General features: G+C 44.6%; 1 protein-coding gene across 14 annotated transcripts in view; it reads right to left on the reverse strand.

Annotated features, from left to right (window-relative positions):
* The window catches only part of SMARCA2 (SWI/SNF related BAF chromatin remodeling complex subunit ATPase 2), a 222,574-nt gene that overhangs the window by 59,229 nt on the left and 147,761 nt on the right, over positions 1–15,584 (reverse strand). For all 14 annotated transcript variants that reach the window (XM_081237554.1, XM_081237555.1, XM_081237556.1 and 11 more), the window contains one exon: positions 6,554–6,772. In XM_081237554.1, coding sequence (XP_081093680.1) covers positions 6,554–6,772 — 219 coding nt within the window. The remainder of the gene's footprint in view (positions 1–6,553; positions 6,773–15,584) is intronic.

Consider the following 15,584-nt stretch of genomic DNA (forward strand, 5'->3'; position numbering starts at 1 on the left):
GAGGAAGTGAGTCTTACCCCCATCATTTACGTAACATGGTTTGGGACCCAACAGTACAGGGCACTGTAGAAACAGAGCTTATACCATCACCAGGGGCTTATAAAGTATACGAAAAGAAGCATCCTCACACTCATACATAAGGACCGCAGTGAGAGACACCAGCAAACAAGAACCTTTCCAAATTACAGTTCTGAGACATCAGATCGACTCTGAAACAAAAGCATATTCCAAAGTTGGTTCCCTCCGTCAGGCTGGCAGTTAAATATTGTACAGAGCACATAATTTAGATTGCATTCCAATTATCTTCAAGTGCTGAAGGGCACGAATCAATCACTTGGCAATTAAATGCTGGGATGTCACTACATGTTTAGGAAGGGAAGGATTCTGAAGTTGGCAGAAGGACCAAGGACAGGAAGAACAGAAAAACCAGGCATTCCGGAATTCACCCTCCCACTGTTTAGCCTTACAGACGCCCCAGTTTTCCAGAGCTCCTGCCCCAATCATGACTACAATACTAGCAACATCACAGCACACCTGGCTGAAGTTAAACCAAAAACACCTGACCCCTTGGGCTCATCAGATGCCTGCCAATTTAGCTCTACTAATGCTTGCCCTCACACATAAATAAAGATGTTTTTCCAAGAAATTATCAACATGAGCCAATTACTGGTTATGTGCAAATGCGCGCGCACACACACACACACACAATACGTAACAGAGCACTGTTACGACCTTGGGTATCCCATGGGAAAGCTATAAAATGGTAATGGACATAATACTTTTAAAACCACATTAGTATTCTCTTCCACACTTTCTAAAGGGACCATTCCCTGTTCAGGGGAGTCACCTATTGCCTTGAGGAGGATGAAGATAAAGTGGTAAACAAAGACGACCCCAAAAAGACAAAATGACAACACTGACTTCCAAAAGAGGATTTGCGAGTCTACCGTCAGACAGCAGTCTAAATCAGGCTTCCTTGATGGAGAGGAGTTCCCTCAATTCCAAAGGCTCCTTGGAATCAGGAGGTAAGCCAGGTGGACAGGGATCCCCAGAACTGCTCTAGAAGCCACAGTGAAGAGCACCATGGCTGGGCCACGTGTGTATGGGAAGTTGTTATAAGACAGGAAGGTGAGATAGAGAGCCTTCTGCCCTGGGAGAAAAGGCGTTGAGAGGGAGAGCGGTGAGAGATCAGCCCTGAGGATATTGCTACCTGCAGTATTTGTCAGCCATTGAGCCAGCCCCTCCCATGCAGATGAGACCCCAGTAATAACTCTGCTCAGTGGAGCTTCCTGGTTGGTGAGCAAACTGATGTGCCCGGGGGCAGGGTGCCCCCCAATTCCATGAGGAGATGGCAGGGAAACTGTGTCCCCTCCCAGAGATCATCCTATGTCCCTCTTCATTTGGCTGGTCCTCCTGATTTGTATCTTTCATAATAAAACTGTAACCACCAGCAGTGCTTTCCTGACCTTGTGATTCACTGTAGCAAATTCCTGAACCTGAGAGGGTCATGAGAACCCCTGAATTTAGAGCCCGTCAATCAGCAGTGCAGGTGGTGCAGGGACGCCCAAAGTGTGGCTGGCATCGGAAGTGAGCCCAGTCTTGTTGGGGAAACTGAGCCCTTTAACTTGTGGGGTCTAACTCTGGGTAGTTCATGCCAGGACTGAATTGCAGTACACCTAGCTGGGGCTGAAATGAATACTCACCCTTCAGGCTCCAAGTCTGGTATATTTGCGGGGGTTGGTGCAGGGAGCAAGAGGTATGAGGCTCTAAAAATATCCAGAGGCACATTTACTATGAAGGCATTAATGAAACATGAGCTTTAGGACTCTCACTTTACAAGCCCCTCCCGAGGCTCTGGGAGGGTCCCTCACTGTGCATTCATATGGTCAGATACTTTGACAGAACTTGCAAAAGTAAGATGTTTCTGTATTGCTTGTTTTAAAGAGCTCCCTGACCCATCCAACCATCAGATTCTAGAGGCTTCGGGCTTGACAACCCCCTGCTGGTGAGGCAGCGATTTTTGCAAAAAGGGGCTGAACTCTCTTGCCTATTCTAGCACAGTGGGTAGAAAGCAACCAAGAGTTTGAAGATTCCCAATGAGGGCACAAAAGAGCTGAGAGCGCTACAAGACCGGAGAGGCTGAGAGTCTTCATGGGACTTCAGACTGCAGGAAAGCTGACCACTAGGGACTCGGGCTGGGACCCCAGACCTTAACAGCACATGTCATCAAAGACGCCGAAAGAATAAGGTGGGACCAGCTGCACGTCAAGACCTCCAGGGACAGAACAGACCAGTAGTCCTGCATTGAGCCCATCAGAGATCCACAGGACAGGATGCCTGCCCCAATGCCATGATGAAACCCTAGCTTCTCCCTCTATCCATATGCCACCTTGGGGAGGAAGATGGGAAGGAGCTCCAAGGAGAGGAGAGAAGAAGCGCATACAAGGCATGGATGTTGAACTGACTATTCCCAAAAGATGAAGTTCAGGGCTTCCCTGGTGGCGCAGTGGTTGAGAGTCCACCTGCCGATGCAGGGGACACGGGTTCGTGCCCCGGTCCGGGAAGATCCCACATGCTGCGGAGCGGCTGGGCCCGTGAGCCATGGCCGCTGAGCCTGCGTGTCCGGAGCCTGTGCTCCGTAATGGGAGAGGCCACAACAGTGAGAGGCCCGCGTACCGCAAAAAAAAAAAAAAAAAAAAAAAAAGACGAAGTTCACTTGAGACTGGCGAACACCAAAGCAATTTAGGTTTCCTCAATGGAAACTGGGATTTCAAAACAATTTTTTAAAACCTTAAACAAACAAACAAACTGAGCTGTGTTTGAAATTGTGATCCTCTTCATTTAAAATAACATGAATACAGAACAATTTTTTAAAATCTTCCAACTAAACTGATTGTCTAAAGGACACTGTGGGAATTTTTAGCATACTATGATTATATAATAAAACCTGTTTGTGATGAAACCATAATAAAATTTTCACAGAAAGTGGCCATAGCACTTCAATTCAAGCTAAGTGTTCTGAGGCAGAGACTGCAGCCTCATCACCAAAATCTTACCTTCCTGGGCCCACAGACCACATCTCTCACTCCCCCTTATAGCTAATGTGGCCACATGCCTGAGCTCTAGCCAATGGGATGCGAGCGGAAGTGACAGCGATCCAGGCAGGCCTGGTCCTTAGAACTCAACACGCACCACTCCATGCTGTGCTCCCCACTTCCAGCTCACAGGCACAGGGATGACTAAGCTGGACAGAGACTCTTCAGCCTGGATCCCTGAATGGCCACGTGGAGAACAGTTGCCCCCGCCAACCAGAAACACCCACCTTGGACTTCTATGTGCGAAACAGAATTCTACTTTTTTGGACAGGCCCACGAATAGGGCGTGTTTAGGTCCATCTGTTGCAGAAGTGAACATTATCTGAGGCTATACTCTTATACATCAATCCAGGGCTATTTCAATCTGGCAGTCGATGGGCACTGACTATTTGCACACAGAAGTCCTAACAAGATCCAGCGTATCAACGCATCAGGAAAGCAAGTATGTCGGCAACTACCAAGAATGCTAGGAAGTTGGATTTGAGCTGCGACAGAAGAACAGGCCAAGAAATTCAAGAGCCCGGGGAAAATGCAATTAGTATTTACTTGTGAAGGCATCACAGAAGTGGGAGCATTTGAGTTGGGCCCTGAAGGATGAGGTGAGTTCCAAAGAAAGAGGAGGGGAGGGGACTTCATTTGAACTGCAAATGAGTCCTCGAACGTTTTATCCAGTGGGAGGTGACGCTAAAGACAGACAAAATATTGTTCTGTTCACCCCAGGGAACAGGATCAGGACCAGCGAGAAGCAGCTACCAGGAAAGAGGATTTGTTCACAGGGAGGAAGAACTAACAGCTGGGGCTGACCATGGAGGGGTCAAAATGCAGACAAAATGCAGTGTCTCCTCTACTGATGGCCAGCCTCTTGGCAGGGGTGCTGCAGAGAATGTGATCTAAGCACGGGGTGGGGAGCTGTTCCATTCAGCTGCCTCCAGCTCTGGGGTTCTATGGGTCTGCGATGCCTCTACCAAGCCAGCTTGGTACAACACTGCCAGGAGAAAGGAGAGAGACTGCAGCCCTGCTACAGCATTTCTCACAGAAGAGTCCGGGCCAACTTCCCTTTCAAGGCTGCATTGCCTAGGTTCACCCACTGTGTTCAGTCATCGGCCGGTGGAGACTATCTCTGCACATCCAGGCCCATGAGAAACCCTTGAATAAAATTTTATTACCACAAAAAGCTTAACAGGCTAGTATTAAACAGGATTTCTGCTGGTGAACAAGAAAGCAAACGACTGCAAGCATCTATTTTGAATGCTTAGGCCAGGAGCCATTCTGCATTAATTGCATGGCCTGGTTAACAGCAAGTTACCAGCTCATACCAAATATGGATGCACATTTTCCGGAAGATTGGATTACAAAAAGCTGTATTACAGTAAAGCTGTACTGAGAACAGTTTCGTCCTTCTTGGGTGACCTGGTATCTTGCAAGGCACCTTAAGGTGAAAACTATGAACATCAATTTCATGGTGTAGTTTTGTAAAACAAACTAGTTTTCCATTTTGATGTGCATGTTATAGACAAAAGGATGTGAATCCAGTGAAGAAACACCACATAGAAAAGAAAGGAAGTCTACTAGATGCACAGATACTATCCTAACATGACTGGTAAATTAGAAACTTTCCACTTTCCTCTTATATGGTTATCATTTCATCTTCACAAGCATTCACTGAGTTTCTACTGTGTGTTAGCCTGGTGCTAATCATCAGTGATATAAACTGAATGAAGAAGAGAAAAAATGAGGTATTCTAATCTTGAAAACTTCCGAAGATTCAAAACGTTATTTTTTGAAGAGCATTTGCCACTGATTATTGAAAAAATGATAAATTCAGCTACCTTCTTGCCCAATAAGCGAGATTATTTTGCTTGTAGTGTCTGGAGATTATACTTATATAAAGACTGACTTTAGAACGTTGGCCTAGGTTGTTGTCTCATCTCCTGTAATATTCCAGGTACTCAAATTACTGCTTACATAAAAGAGAAAGGGAAAAGAATTTTCCCAAGCTCATAAATGAATATTAAAGTAAATCTGTTCCCATTACAGAATGGATCTTAACGATACAACTACAACCGCACAACAGTGAAACAAAAGAAATCCATAAAACCAGATTCTGAGGCCACTGGAATATTTGGATGCGACAATAAAACAGTCACACAAAAGTTACATTTCATATTCCATTGCTCAACCGTAAGCATGAACAATGCTTTCTTAGTCTCTTTCTTTTCAGGATACCACAGGCTTCAATCTTTTCGAAATTTAGGTCATGCCTCTCTCATCATACAACATCCTGAGTAAGTCACATCTCAAATGGTGCCAAGACCTGTCCACCTTTGATATCCAATCTCAGGATACTTCCCCCATCGCTTTTTGACCCACCTACCTACTTACAGTCCAGGTCCTAAAATCCATGTTTTACAAAGCTTGCGAACTATATTCCCTTCCAATAAAATGAACAACTCACAAAAACAGCTTCTATTTTGTTTGGTTTTCACCCAACCACGCTTATTATTTCCAGCACGCATTTACCGGCGCTGCCTGGAGCGCACATCCCTGATTGTTCTGTCTATCTTGGTACTAAGTCTGCTCCCAATAACGGAAATTACGGCTAAACCTTCAAAGGGAAGATTCACACTGGCCTCAGCACTCACACACATGGCTCCTAGGAGCATTTTGATATTTCTGTGCTCGAACAGTAGGAGATAACATTCCTCAGTCAAAATGAGAAACTGACATTTTCCAAAGCAGAGAAAACAAAAAACAAAACCCCCAAACTACAGAACACTGTTTCCAAGTGTCAGTAATCCGAGTCCCAGGCCCTAGTCTGCGCTGGCGATGGTCAGATCAGATTGAGCTGACATCGAGCCCCCAAATGCATCAGCGCTCACCGATTCTGTTATTTCTAGCCAGCTGTGTGATCCTGCGGAATCACCTAACCTCTTGGGGCCTCGACTGCTTCGTCTGTAAAACCAAGAGAGTACAAGGGCACCTTCCAGCGCTAATGTTCTTCGGGTCTAGGAAATAACGCAGGTAGAAGAGGCCGCTGTCCTGAATGCTCTCTCTGCGAGACTTGCAAAAGTGAAATTCCGATTACAGACCATGAAATGAGGGGGGGCAATTCAAAAGTCCTCTAAGGCCCTCTTCCACATTTTGATTCTAACTCCGAGAGAGTGAGGCATGGCAAGGCAATCGGTCATAAAACATTAGTGGGTCTCATAGCTCTCATAACCCTGTGTTTCCAAAGGCCAATTCTGCTCTGGCAAAACAATTCTTCATTATCCTCCAAGGCCCTGCCTGGAAATGCAGAATGACTCCACTGCAAGAGCAGAATGACTTTATCTATGTTCAAGAGGCCCTTCCCCTTCTATGGGCAACTGGTCCCTCTCAAAGAGTTCCAGCCTCAGGCCCCTGATTTCTCTGAGCCAACAACACTCCACGTAGCAAGAATTTGAGAAAGCCACACCTACCCTCAGCCACTGCTTCTCTGTGAGGGCGTCGCTGTAGTCCACGTCCCGGCGCTGGCGAGACCCCCTCCCGAAGATCTTCTCCTCCTCTTCTTCACACGTCAGCCGTTCCACCTCGGCGTCATCTTTAATAATCCAGGAGGGCAGCTCATCTTCCTCCATCAAGCGGGGCTTGCGTTTTGGGTTCCGGGCATCCTCCCTCCGCCGGTCCATGTCCATGCGCTGGAGGGATGAACAGAAGTGTCACCAAAGGGAAAGGGGATTCGGTACAGTGTAGACTTGCAGCACATAAGTCTTCACAAGTCACCTCCTATGGCTGCAGGGTCCCTTCAGCTTCTCCCATGGAGCCTCTGTATCCTGGATGACTTGTTCTAGCTCATCCCTAAGGCCCAAATCTCTTCCCTTCCCCTGTACCCATCTTTGAAATTTACTTATGCATTTAAAAAAATACTCTTTAAAAAATTCCTTTTCTTAGTCTTATGTGCGTGCAAAAGCTTCCCCTTAAGTAATAGTGAGAAAATTCAAATTGGGAATGTATTTTAAAAATGATTACAGCAGGGCTTCCCTGGTGGCGCAGTGGTTGAGAGTCCGCCTGCCGATGCAGGGGACACTGGTTCGTGCCCCAGTTCGGGAAGATCCCACATGCCGCAGAGCGGCTGGGCCCGTGAGCCATGGCCACTGAGACTGCGCGTCCGGAGCCTGTGCTCCGCAATGGGAGAGGCCACAACAGTGAGAGGCCTGCGTACAGCAAAAATAAATAAATAAATAAATAAATAAATAAATAAATAAATAAATAAATAAATAAATAAATAAAAAAAAATAAAAATGATTACAGCAGAAATTGATAGAACACTGTAAATCAACTGTACCGCAATGAAAAAAAAATGAGTTAAAAAAAATGAGCCCTGGTGATACAACTCATTGCTGCACTGGCGTAGTATTCTTCAAGCATATAAAAGAGAAAGTTCATTAAGAAAATTTCCTGGGCTTCCCTGGTGGTGCAGTGGTTGAGAGTCCGCCTGCCGATGCAGGGGACATGGGATCGTGCCCCGGTCTGGGAAGATCCCACATGCCGTGGAGCGGCTGGGCCCGTGAGCCATGGCTGCTGAGCCTGCACGTCTGGAGCCTGTGCTCCGCAACGGGAGAGGCCACAACAGTGTGAGGCCCATGTACCGCAAAAAAAAAAAAAAAAAAAGAAAATTTCCTTTACCTCAATAGGGTTCATGCTTTTAATTAAAGAGCCAGGAAAAAAAAATCAGCCACCCATTGTCACTATAAAATAGCCACCCTCGGGTGGACTCAAGACATGTGGGCACATAACTGGTTTATTAATCAGTTGGCCATGAATGCAGTGAATTTTTAGTGCACCCTGGTCTCTGGGAGAGGAATGTCCCTCAATTCTTTAGCTTTCAAAAAGCTTAGCTCTTATGAAAGTATCATGCCACAGAGTGACAGACCTCAAAGGTAATCTCATCTCAACTGATATAAGTGAAATGGCTTCCTCTCAACAGCCTTCAAAGTGCCTATTTCCCCACCTCCTGCTTTCTTTTTTTTAAAATCCAGTGCGCTAGTAAATAAATTAAGTGCCACATATTTGCCTTTAACCTATAACTGAACAATTTGATGGTTAAAGAAAAACAAATAAAACCTCCACTGAATTGTTATATACATTAGTTATATGTATATATCACTGGCTAGACCATTTCTACAAGCGAAGGGACCATTAACCATCAAATGATTTACCTTTTCCCTCTTTCTTCCTTCAGTTCTACCGTACTGAAACAGGGATTCAACATTAATTTTTTCTTAAGAGCTGAGAGTGGTAACAAAATGTCAATGAAATTTCTATTTAAATCCAAATTCGACCTCTAGAATCTATTTAAAGTTCAAAGTTACTTAAACTATGCTTCAACATTTTTGGAAATCATTGTATTCCCAAGATGGGGTAGGCTTGGAGCATGGTGGAGTCCTATTGGTAGATAAATGTGGCCGCTCTGTTCTGTCATATGCTATAGTTAGCTGGAGAGGCTGCTCTTAATCTTGTCTTCTAATGCTCTGGATTCAGAAATGGGATCCACAAAACCGTCGTAATTAGCTCACAGAGGATGCCTTGTTAACAGCACAACCTAAAGAGGGGCTTCTCAAGGTAACCTCCTAATAGTTATTAGATAGCTATCAAGAAAAATCATTTTTTTGTTACGGCACTACACAGAGATGACAAAATATTGCCACTTCAATTTTTGGTTATACGATTACCATTTCCTATTCCGAGGACTTGTAAAATAACTTATGCCATGCATTAGTCCACAATTGAGAAAATAAATCTCTTCTAATACAAAAGAAAATAAATTGCACTTGCTTTTTGTTTTTTCTTTTAGAAAAGACCCCCCCAATTTTTTTGATGCAATTTTTAATAAGCTTAAAGTTCTCATGACTGTATCTCTTCCCAGAGATTGCTGCTTGCAGAAGACCAGTACAAAATTTGAAGTTGATATTCAACTAAGCCTAATTAATTATTCAGATACTACATGAATATGCTTGTCTTAAGACCCAATAACCTTATGCTAACAAGTACAATTACTTTTAAAAGTACTTGTTGCCTTTGTAGGGAGCAGAGCAGCTTGAAAGCTTCACGTTTGTACGTCAGCAAAATGTTTCAGGTATGTATCCTGACCTGTCAAAGACCTCTTTTAGGTAGAATTCATAGGTAATCAGTATCAGAGATAACTTTCTGAAGTCATTTTTTTTTTTTTTTTTTGTGGCATGCGGGCCTCTCACTGTTGTGGCCTCTCCCGTTGCGGAGCACAGGCTCCGGACGCGCAGGCCCAGTGGCCATGGCTCACGGGCCCAGCCGCTCCGCGGCATGTGGGATCCTCCCGGACCGGGGCACGAACCCGTGTCCCCCGCATGGGCAGGCAGACCCTCAACCACTGTGCCACCAGGGAAGCCCTGAAGTCACATTTTTTAAAAGGAGAAAACATGAAAAATGTTCGAAAGAAAGGTTTTATTTTAAAGAGACTATCTGCTTAATGTGTGTTATTTAACTACAGTGCCTATGATATAAAATCAAATAATACGTCTGTATTAATTTTATATAGGGAGCTAACTTTTTGTTTTTATAACAGTGGATAGAGAGTTTAAATGTTCAAACTCCAAATCTAGCCCACATTCCATTCTTGTTTCTCACTACAGTTTTTAATCTGAGTGAACTGGCAAGGATTCAATTTGATTTCCTGCCCCCTGGTGGAGGTGCTAATGAATAGTGAATTGGCCAAAGGCAGCCGGCTGATTAGAAGATTTTAAACAACTGACACAAAGCAAACCAAACCAAAGTGAACTGAAAATCTGTATTATCCAGAAATGAGAAGCCAACCTTTAAGAAACAAGCACAACACTCACAAAATCAAAACGCCTACAGAGAAGTATTCCCTAACCAGCTTCACCTGTTCCAAGCCTGATATTCCCAAATTAAAAGAAGGCTGTGCCTTGGCCAGACATCCAATTTTTTTCCCTGAGGCTTTCAATTTCTACAAATACCCAGCCGGAAAGGCAGAAAGGAGAAGTACTCTTTTTCTCTTATTTCAGGACTGCTGATGGAAATCTCCATCTCTGGGCCTAATCTAATTTGTATAATGGCAGACAGCTTATCCCTTCCAAGGGCCTCAAGAGTATCTGAGGCTACAGCAGTGCTGAATTCTTGCCAATCAGTGATCAGCCAAGGAAGCTGAGGGCCTCTTGCCTCGGTGTTCCCTAGTAATCTACATTTTAATAAGTTCCTCAAAGAGAGAAAAGATGTCTATTTCCTACATGTATCTCTAATCTCCCCAAACAGAGAATAATCTATAAAGGTGGTGACGGCGGTATGAGTTAAGAAATTTAGGTTTTATGAACACTCTATGTTGAACATGCTGGTAAAGTTGTTTTTCTGTCATTTCTCTTCAAAATGGCCTTAGCTGGGTAGGATGGTTCATTTAGGAGGGGAAAAAAGTGCACATCCCAGGGTAGGACTTATTCCCATGGCTACCTAAAAGTTTCCAGAGAAAGAATTAAATGTCCTTTATCTTGAATCACTGTGTGTGAGCACAATCATCGTTCCCAAAAGTCATAAAACCACAAAAATAACGTCAGCCTCCATGCAGCTGGGGTTCCCTTCTCAGACTGCCTAGGCTAAAGAGGTGGAAAATGCAAACCCTGTGGGTCCTATTTGGCCCAAAGTCGTATTTTATTTGGCTTGAAGTGTTAAATACTAATAAAAAACTGAATTTAGTTGCAAACATTTTGAAATCCGGAGACTGAATATAAAAACCTCACTTTCTAGCTTCTCTTGAAAATTTGGAATTTCTGGCTACATGGGGCTTGCAGCTCTGTCCCCCCCGAGACAAAGCAACTCCCATTCACCGTTCACCACCATCCACTCACCCCTGTCCACTTGCTTCGCTCGTGCAAATCACCTGTCTGAGTGAGACCTGGGGGCTTCAAATTTGGGACCTCTGATTTGGGGGCTCTGCAGCATTCGACCACCAGAGTTACAGTTCACATTTATTTACTCACACCACGGTCAGGCTAAATGTTCGAAAGATCAAAATGACTGAAGGTACTGGGGGGAGCCTTGCAACTTTATACATCCTGACCTATGCTGACATCCTCACAAGGCCCGAAATTTTGCAAATGCCACCATTCGTTCAATAAATATTTATTAAGCAACTACTACGTACCAGAAACTGTTCTGAGTGCTGCGCATACAGAGATAAATAAATAGCTATAGCAAATGCCTTAAGAACACAGTCAAATGTGACTTCTGAGGGCCTCCCTCACCAGCCAAGGGGGTTGCTCCCTTCCCTACTGACCTTGCGGCAGGCCACACACATAATCAAATTGGGGTTTCAGCAAAATTGCAGATGACTACGTATCTTGGAACGTCAAGGTAGAAACCATGGATGTTCAACGGTCAAATGTCAAGGTTTGGAGACTTCCGGGGAAGATGGCGGAAGAGTAAGACGCGGAGATCACCTTCCTCCCCACAGATACACCAGAAATACAGCTACACGTGGAACAACTCCTACAGAACACCCACTGAACGCTGGCAGAAAACCTCAGACCTCCCAAAAGACAAGAAACTCCCCACGTACCTGGGTAGGGCAAAAGAAAAAAGAATAAACAGAGACAAAAAGATAGGGACAGGACCTGCACCAGTGGGAGGGAACCGTGAAGGAGGAAATGTTTTCACACACTAGAAGCCCCTTCGCGGGCGGAGACTGCGGGTGGCGGATGGGGGGAAAGCTTCCGAGTCGCAGAGGAGAGCACAGCAACAGGGGTGCGGAGGGCAAAGCGGAGAGATTCCCGCACAGAGGATCGGTGCCGACCAACACTCACCAGGCCAAGAGGCTTGTCTGCTCGGCCCCTGGGGCGGGCGGGGCTGGCAGCTGAGGCTCGGGCTTCGGTCGAAGCGCAGTGAGAGGACTGGGGATGGCGGCGTGAACACAGCCTGAAGGGGCTAATGCGCCACAGCTAGCCGGAAGGGACTCCGGGAAAAAGTCTGGACCTGCCGAAGAGGCAAGAGACTTTTTCTTCCCTCTTTGTTTCCTGGTGCGCGAGGAGAGGGGATTAAGAACGCTGCTTAAAGGACCTCCGGAGATGGGCGCGAGTCGCGGCTGAAAGCGCGGACCCCAGAGACAGGCGTGGGACGCTGGGGCTGCTGCTGCCGCCACCAAGAAGCCTGTGTGCGAGCACAGGTCACTCTCCACACCTCCCCTCCCGGGAGCCTGTGCAGCCCGCCACTGCCGGGGTCCCGGGATCCAGGGATGGCTTCCCTGGGAGAACGCACAGCGCGCCTCAGGCTGGTGCAACGTCACGACGCCCTCTGCCGCCGCAGGCTCGCCCCGCACTCCGTGCCCCTCCCTCCACCCCGGCCTGAGTGAGCCAGAGTCCCCGAAGAGGCTGCTCCTTTAACCCTGTCCTGTCCGAGCGAAGAACAGACGCCCTCCGGCGACCTACACGCAGAGGCGGGGCCAAATCCGAAGCTGAGACCCGGGAACTGTAAGAACAAAGAAGAGAAAGGGAAACCTCTCCCAGCAGCCTCAGAAGCAGCGGATTAAAGCTCCACAATCAACTTGATGTACCCTGCATCTGTGGAATACATGAATAGACAACGAATCATCCCAAATTGAGGAGACGTGTGGATGAAAGGTTCTTGGTGCTGCAGCCAGGAGTCAGTGCTGTGCCTCTGAGGTGGGAGAGCCAACTTCAGGACACTGGTCCACAAGAGACCTCCCACCTCCACATAATATCAAACGGCAAAAATCTTCCAGAGATCTCCATCTCAACACCAGCACCCAGCTTCACTCAACGACCAGCAAGCTACAGTGCTGGACACCCTATGCCAAACAACTAGCAAGACAGGAACACAACACCGCCCATTAGCAGAGAGGCTGCCTAAAATCATAAAAAGTCCACAGACACCACAAAACACACCACCAGACGTGGACCTGCCCACAAGAAAGACAAGATCCAGCCACATCCACCAGAACCAGGCACTAGTCCCCTCCACCAGGAAGCCTACACAACCCACTGAACCAACCTTAAGCCACTGGGGACAGACACCCAAAACAACGGGAACTACGAACCTGCAGCCTGCAAAAAGGAGACCCCAAACACAGTAACATAAGCAAAATGAGAAGACAGAAAAACACACAGCAGGAGAAGGAGCAAGATAAAAACCCACCAGACCTAACAAATGAAGAGGAAATAGGCAGTCTACCTGAAAAAGAATTCAGAATAATGACAGTAAACATGATCCAAAATCTTGGAAATAGAATAGACAAAACGCAAGAAACAGTTAACAAGGACCTAGAAGAACGAAAGATGAATCAAGCAACGATTAGAAACACAATAAATGAAATTAAAAATACTCTAGATGGGATCAATAGCAGAATAACTGAGGCAGAAGAACGGATAAGTGACGTGGAAGATAAAATAGTGGAAATAACTACTGCAGAGCAGAAGAAAGAAAAAAGAATGAAAAGAACTGAGGACAGTCTCAGAGACCTCTGGGACAACATTAAACGCACCAACATTCAAATTACAGGGGCTCCAGAAGAAGCAGAGAAAAAGAAAGGGACTGAGAAAATATTTGAAGAGATTATAGTTGAAAACTTCCCTAATATGGGAAAGGAAATAGTTAAACAAGTCCAGGAGACACAGAGAGTCCCATACAGCATAAATCCAAGGAGAAATACACCAAGACACATATTAATCAAACTGTCAAAAATTAAATAGAAAACATATTAAAAGCAGCAAGGGAAAAACAACAAATAACACACAAGGGAATCCCCATAAGGTTGACAGCTGATCTTTCAGCAGAAACTCTGCAAGCCAGAAGGGACTGGCAGGACAAAATTAAAGTGATGAAGGAGAAAAACCTGCAACCAAGATTACTCTACCCAGCAAGGATCTCATTCAGATTTGATGGAGAAATTAAAACGTTTACAGACAAGCAAAAGCTGAGAGAGTTCAGCACCACCAAACCAGCTTTACAACAAATGCTAAAGGAACTTCTCTAGGCAAGAAACACAACAGAAGGAAAAGACCTACAATAACGAACCCAAAACAATTAAGAAAATGGGAATAGGAACATACATATCAATACTTACCTTAAATGTAAATGGACTAAATGCTCCCACCAAAAGACACAGATTGGCTGAATGGATACAAAAACAAGACCCATATATATGCTGTCTACAAGAGACCCACTTCAGACCTAGAGACACATACAGACGGAAAGTAAGGGGATGGAAAAAGATACTCCATGCAAACGGAAACCAAAAGAAAGCTGGAGTAGCAATTCTCATATCAGACAAAACAGACTTTAAAATAAAGACTACTAGAAGAGACAAAGAAGGACACTACATAATGATCAAGGGATCAATCCAAGAAGAAGATATAACAATTGTAAATATTTATGCACCCAACATAGGAGCACCTCAATACATAAGGCAAATACTAACAGCCATAAAAGGGGAAATCGACAGTAACACATTCATAGTAGGGGACTTTAACACCCCACTTTCACCAATGGACAGATCATCCAAAATGAAAATAAATAAGGAAACACAAGCTTTAAATGATACATTAAACAAGATGGACTTAATTGATACTTATAGGACATTCCATCCAAAAACAACAGAATACACATTTTTCTCAAGTGCTCATGGAACATTCTCCAGGATAGATCATATCTTGGGTCACAAATCAAGCCTTGATAAATTTAAGAGAATTGAAATTGTATCAAGTATCTTTTCCAACCACAATGCTATGAGACTAGATATCAATTACAGGAAAAGATCTGTAAAAAATACAAACACATGGAGGCTAAACAATACAGTACTTAATAACGAAGTGATCACTGAAGAAATCAAAGAGGAAATCAAAAAATACCTAGAAACAAATGACAATGGAGACACGACGACCCAAAACCTATGGGATGTAGCAAAAGCAGTTCTAAGAGGGAAGTTTATAGCAATACAATCCCACCTTAAGAAACAGGAAACATCTCGAATAAACAACCTAACCTTGCACCTAAAGCAATTAGAGAAAGAAGAACAAAAACACCCCAAAGTTAGCAGAAGGAAAGAAATCATAAAAATCAGATCAGGAATAAATGAAAAAGAAATGAAGGAAACAATAGCAAAGATCAATAAAACTAAAAGCTGGTTCTTTGAGAAGATAAACAAAATTGATAAACCATTAGCCAGACTCATCAAGAAAAAAAGGGAGAAGACTCAAATCAATAGAATTAGAAATGAAAAAGGAGAAGTAACAACTGACACTGCAGAAATACAAAGGATCATGAGAGATTACTACAAGCAACTCTATGCCAATAAAATGGACAACCTGGAAGAAATGGACAAATTCTTAGAAATGCACAACCTGCCAAGACTGAATCAGGAAGAAATAGAAAATATGAACAGACCAATCACAAGCACTGAAATTGAAACTGTGATAAAAAATCTTCCAACAAACAAAAGTGCAGGACCAG

Source organism: Mesoplodon bidens, assembly GCF_964165515.1.
Source record: "Mesoplodon bidens genome assembly, chromosome: 6".
Lineage (NCBI taxonomy): Eukaryota > Metazoa > Chordata > Mammalia > Artiodactyla > Ziphiidae > Mesoplodon > Mesoplodon bidens.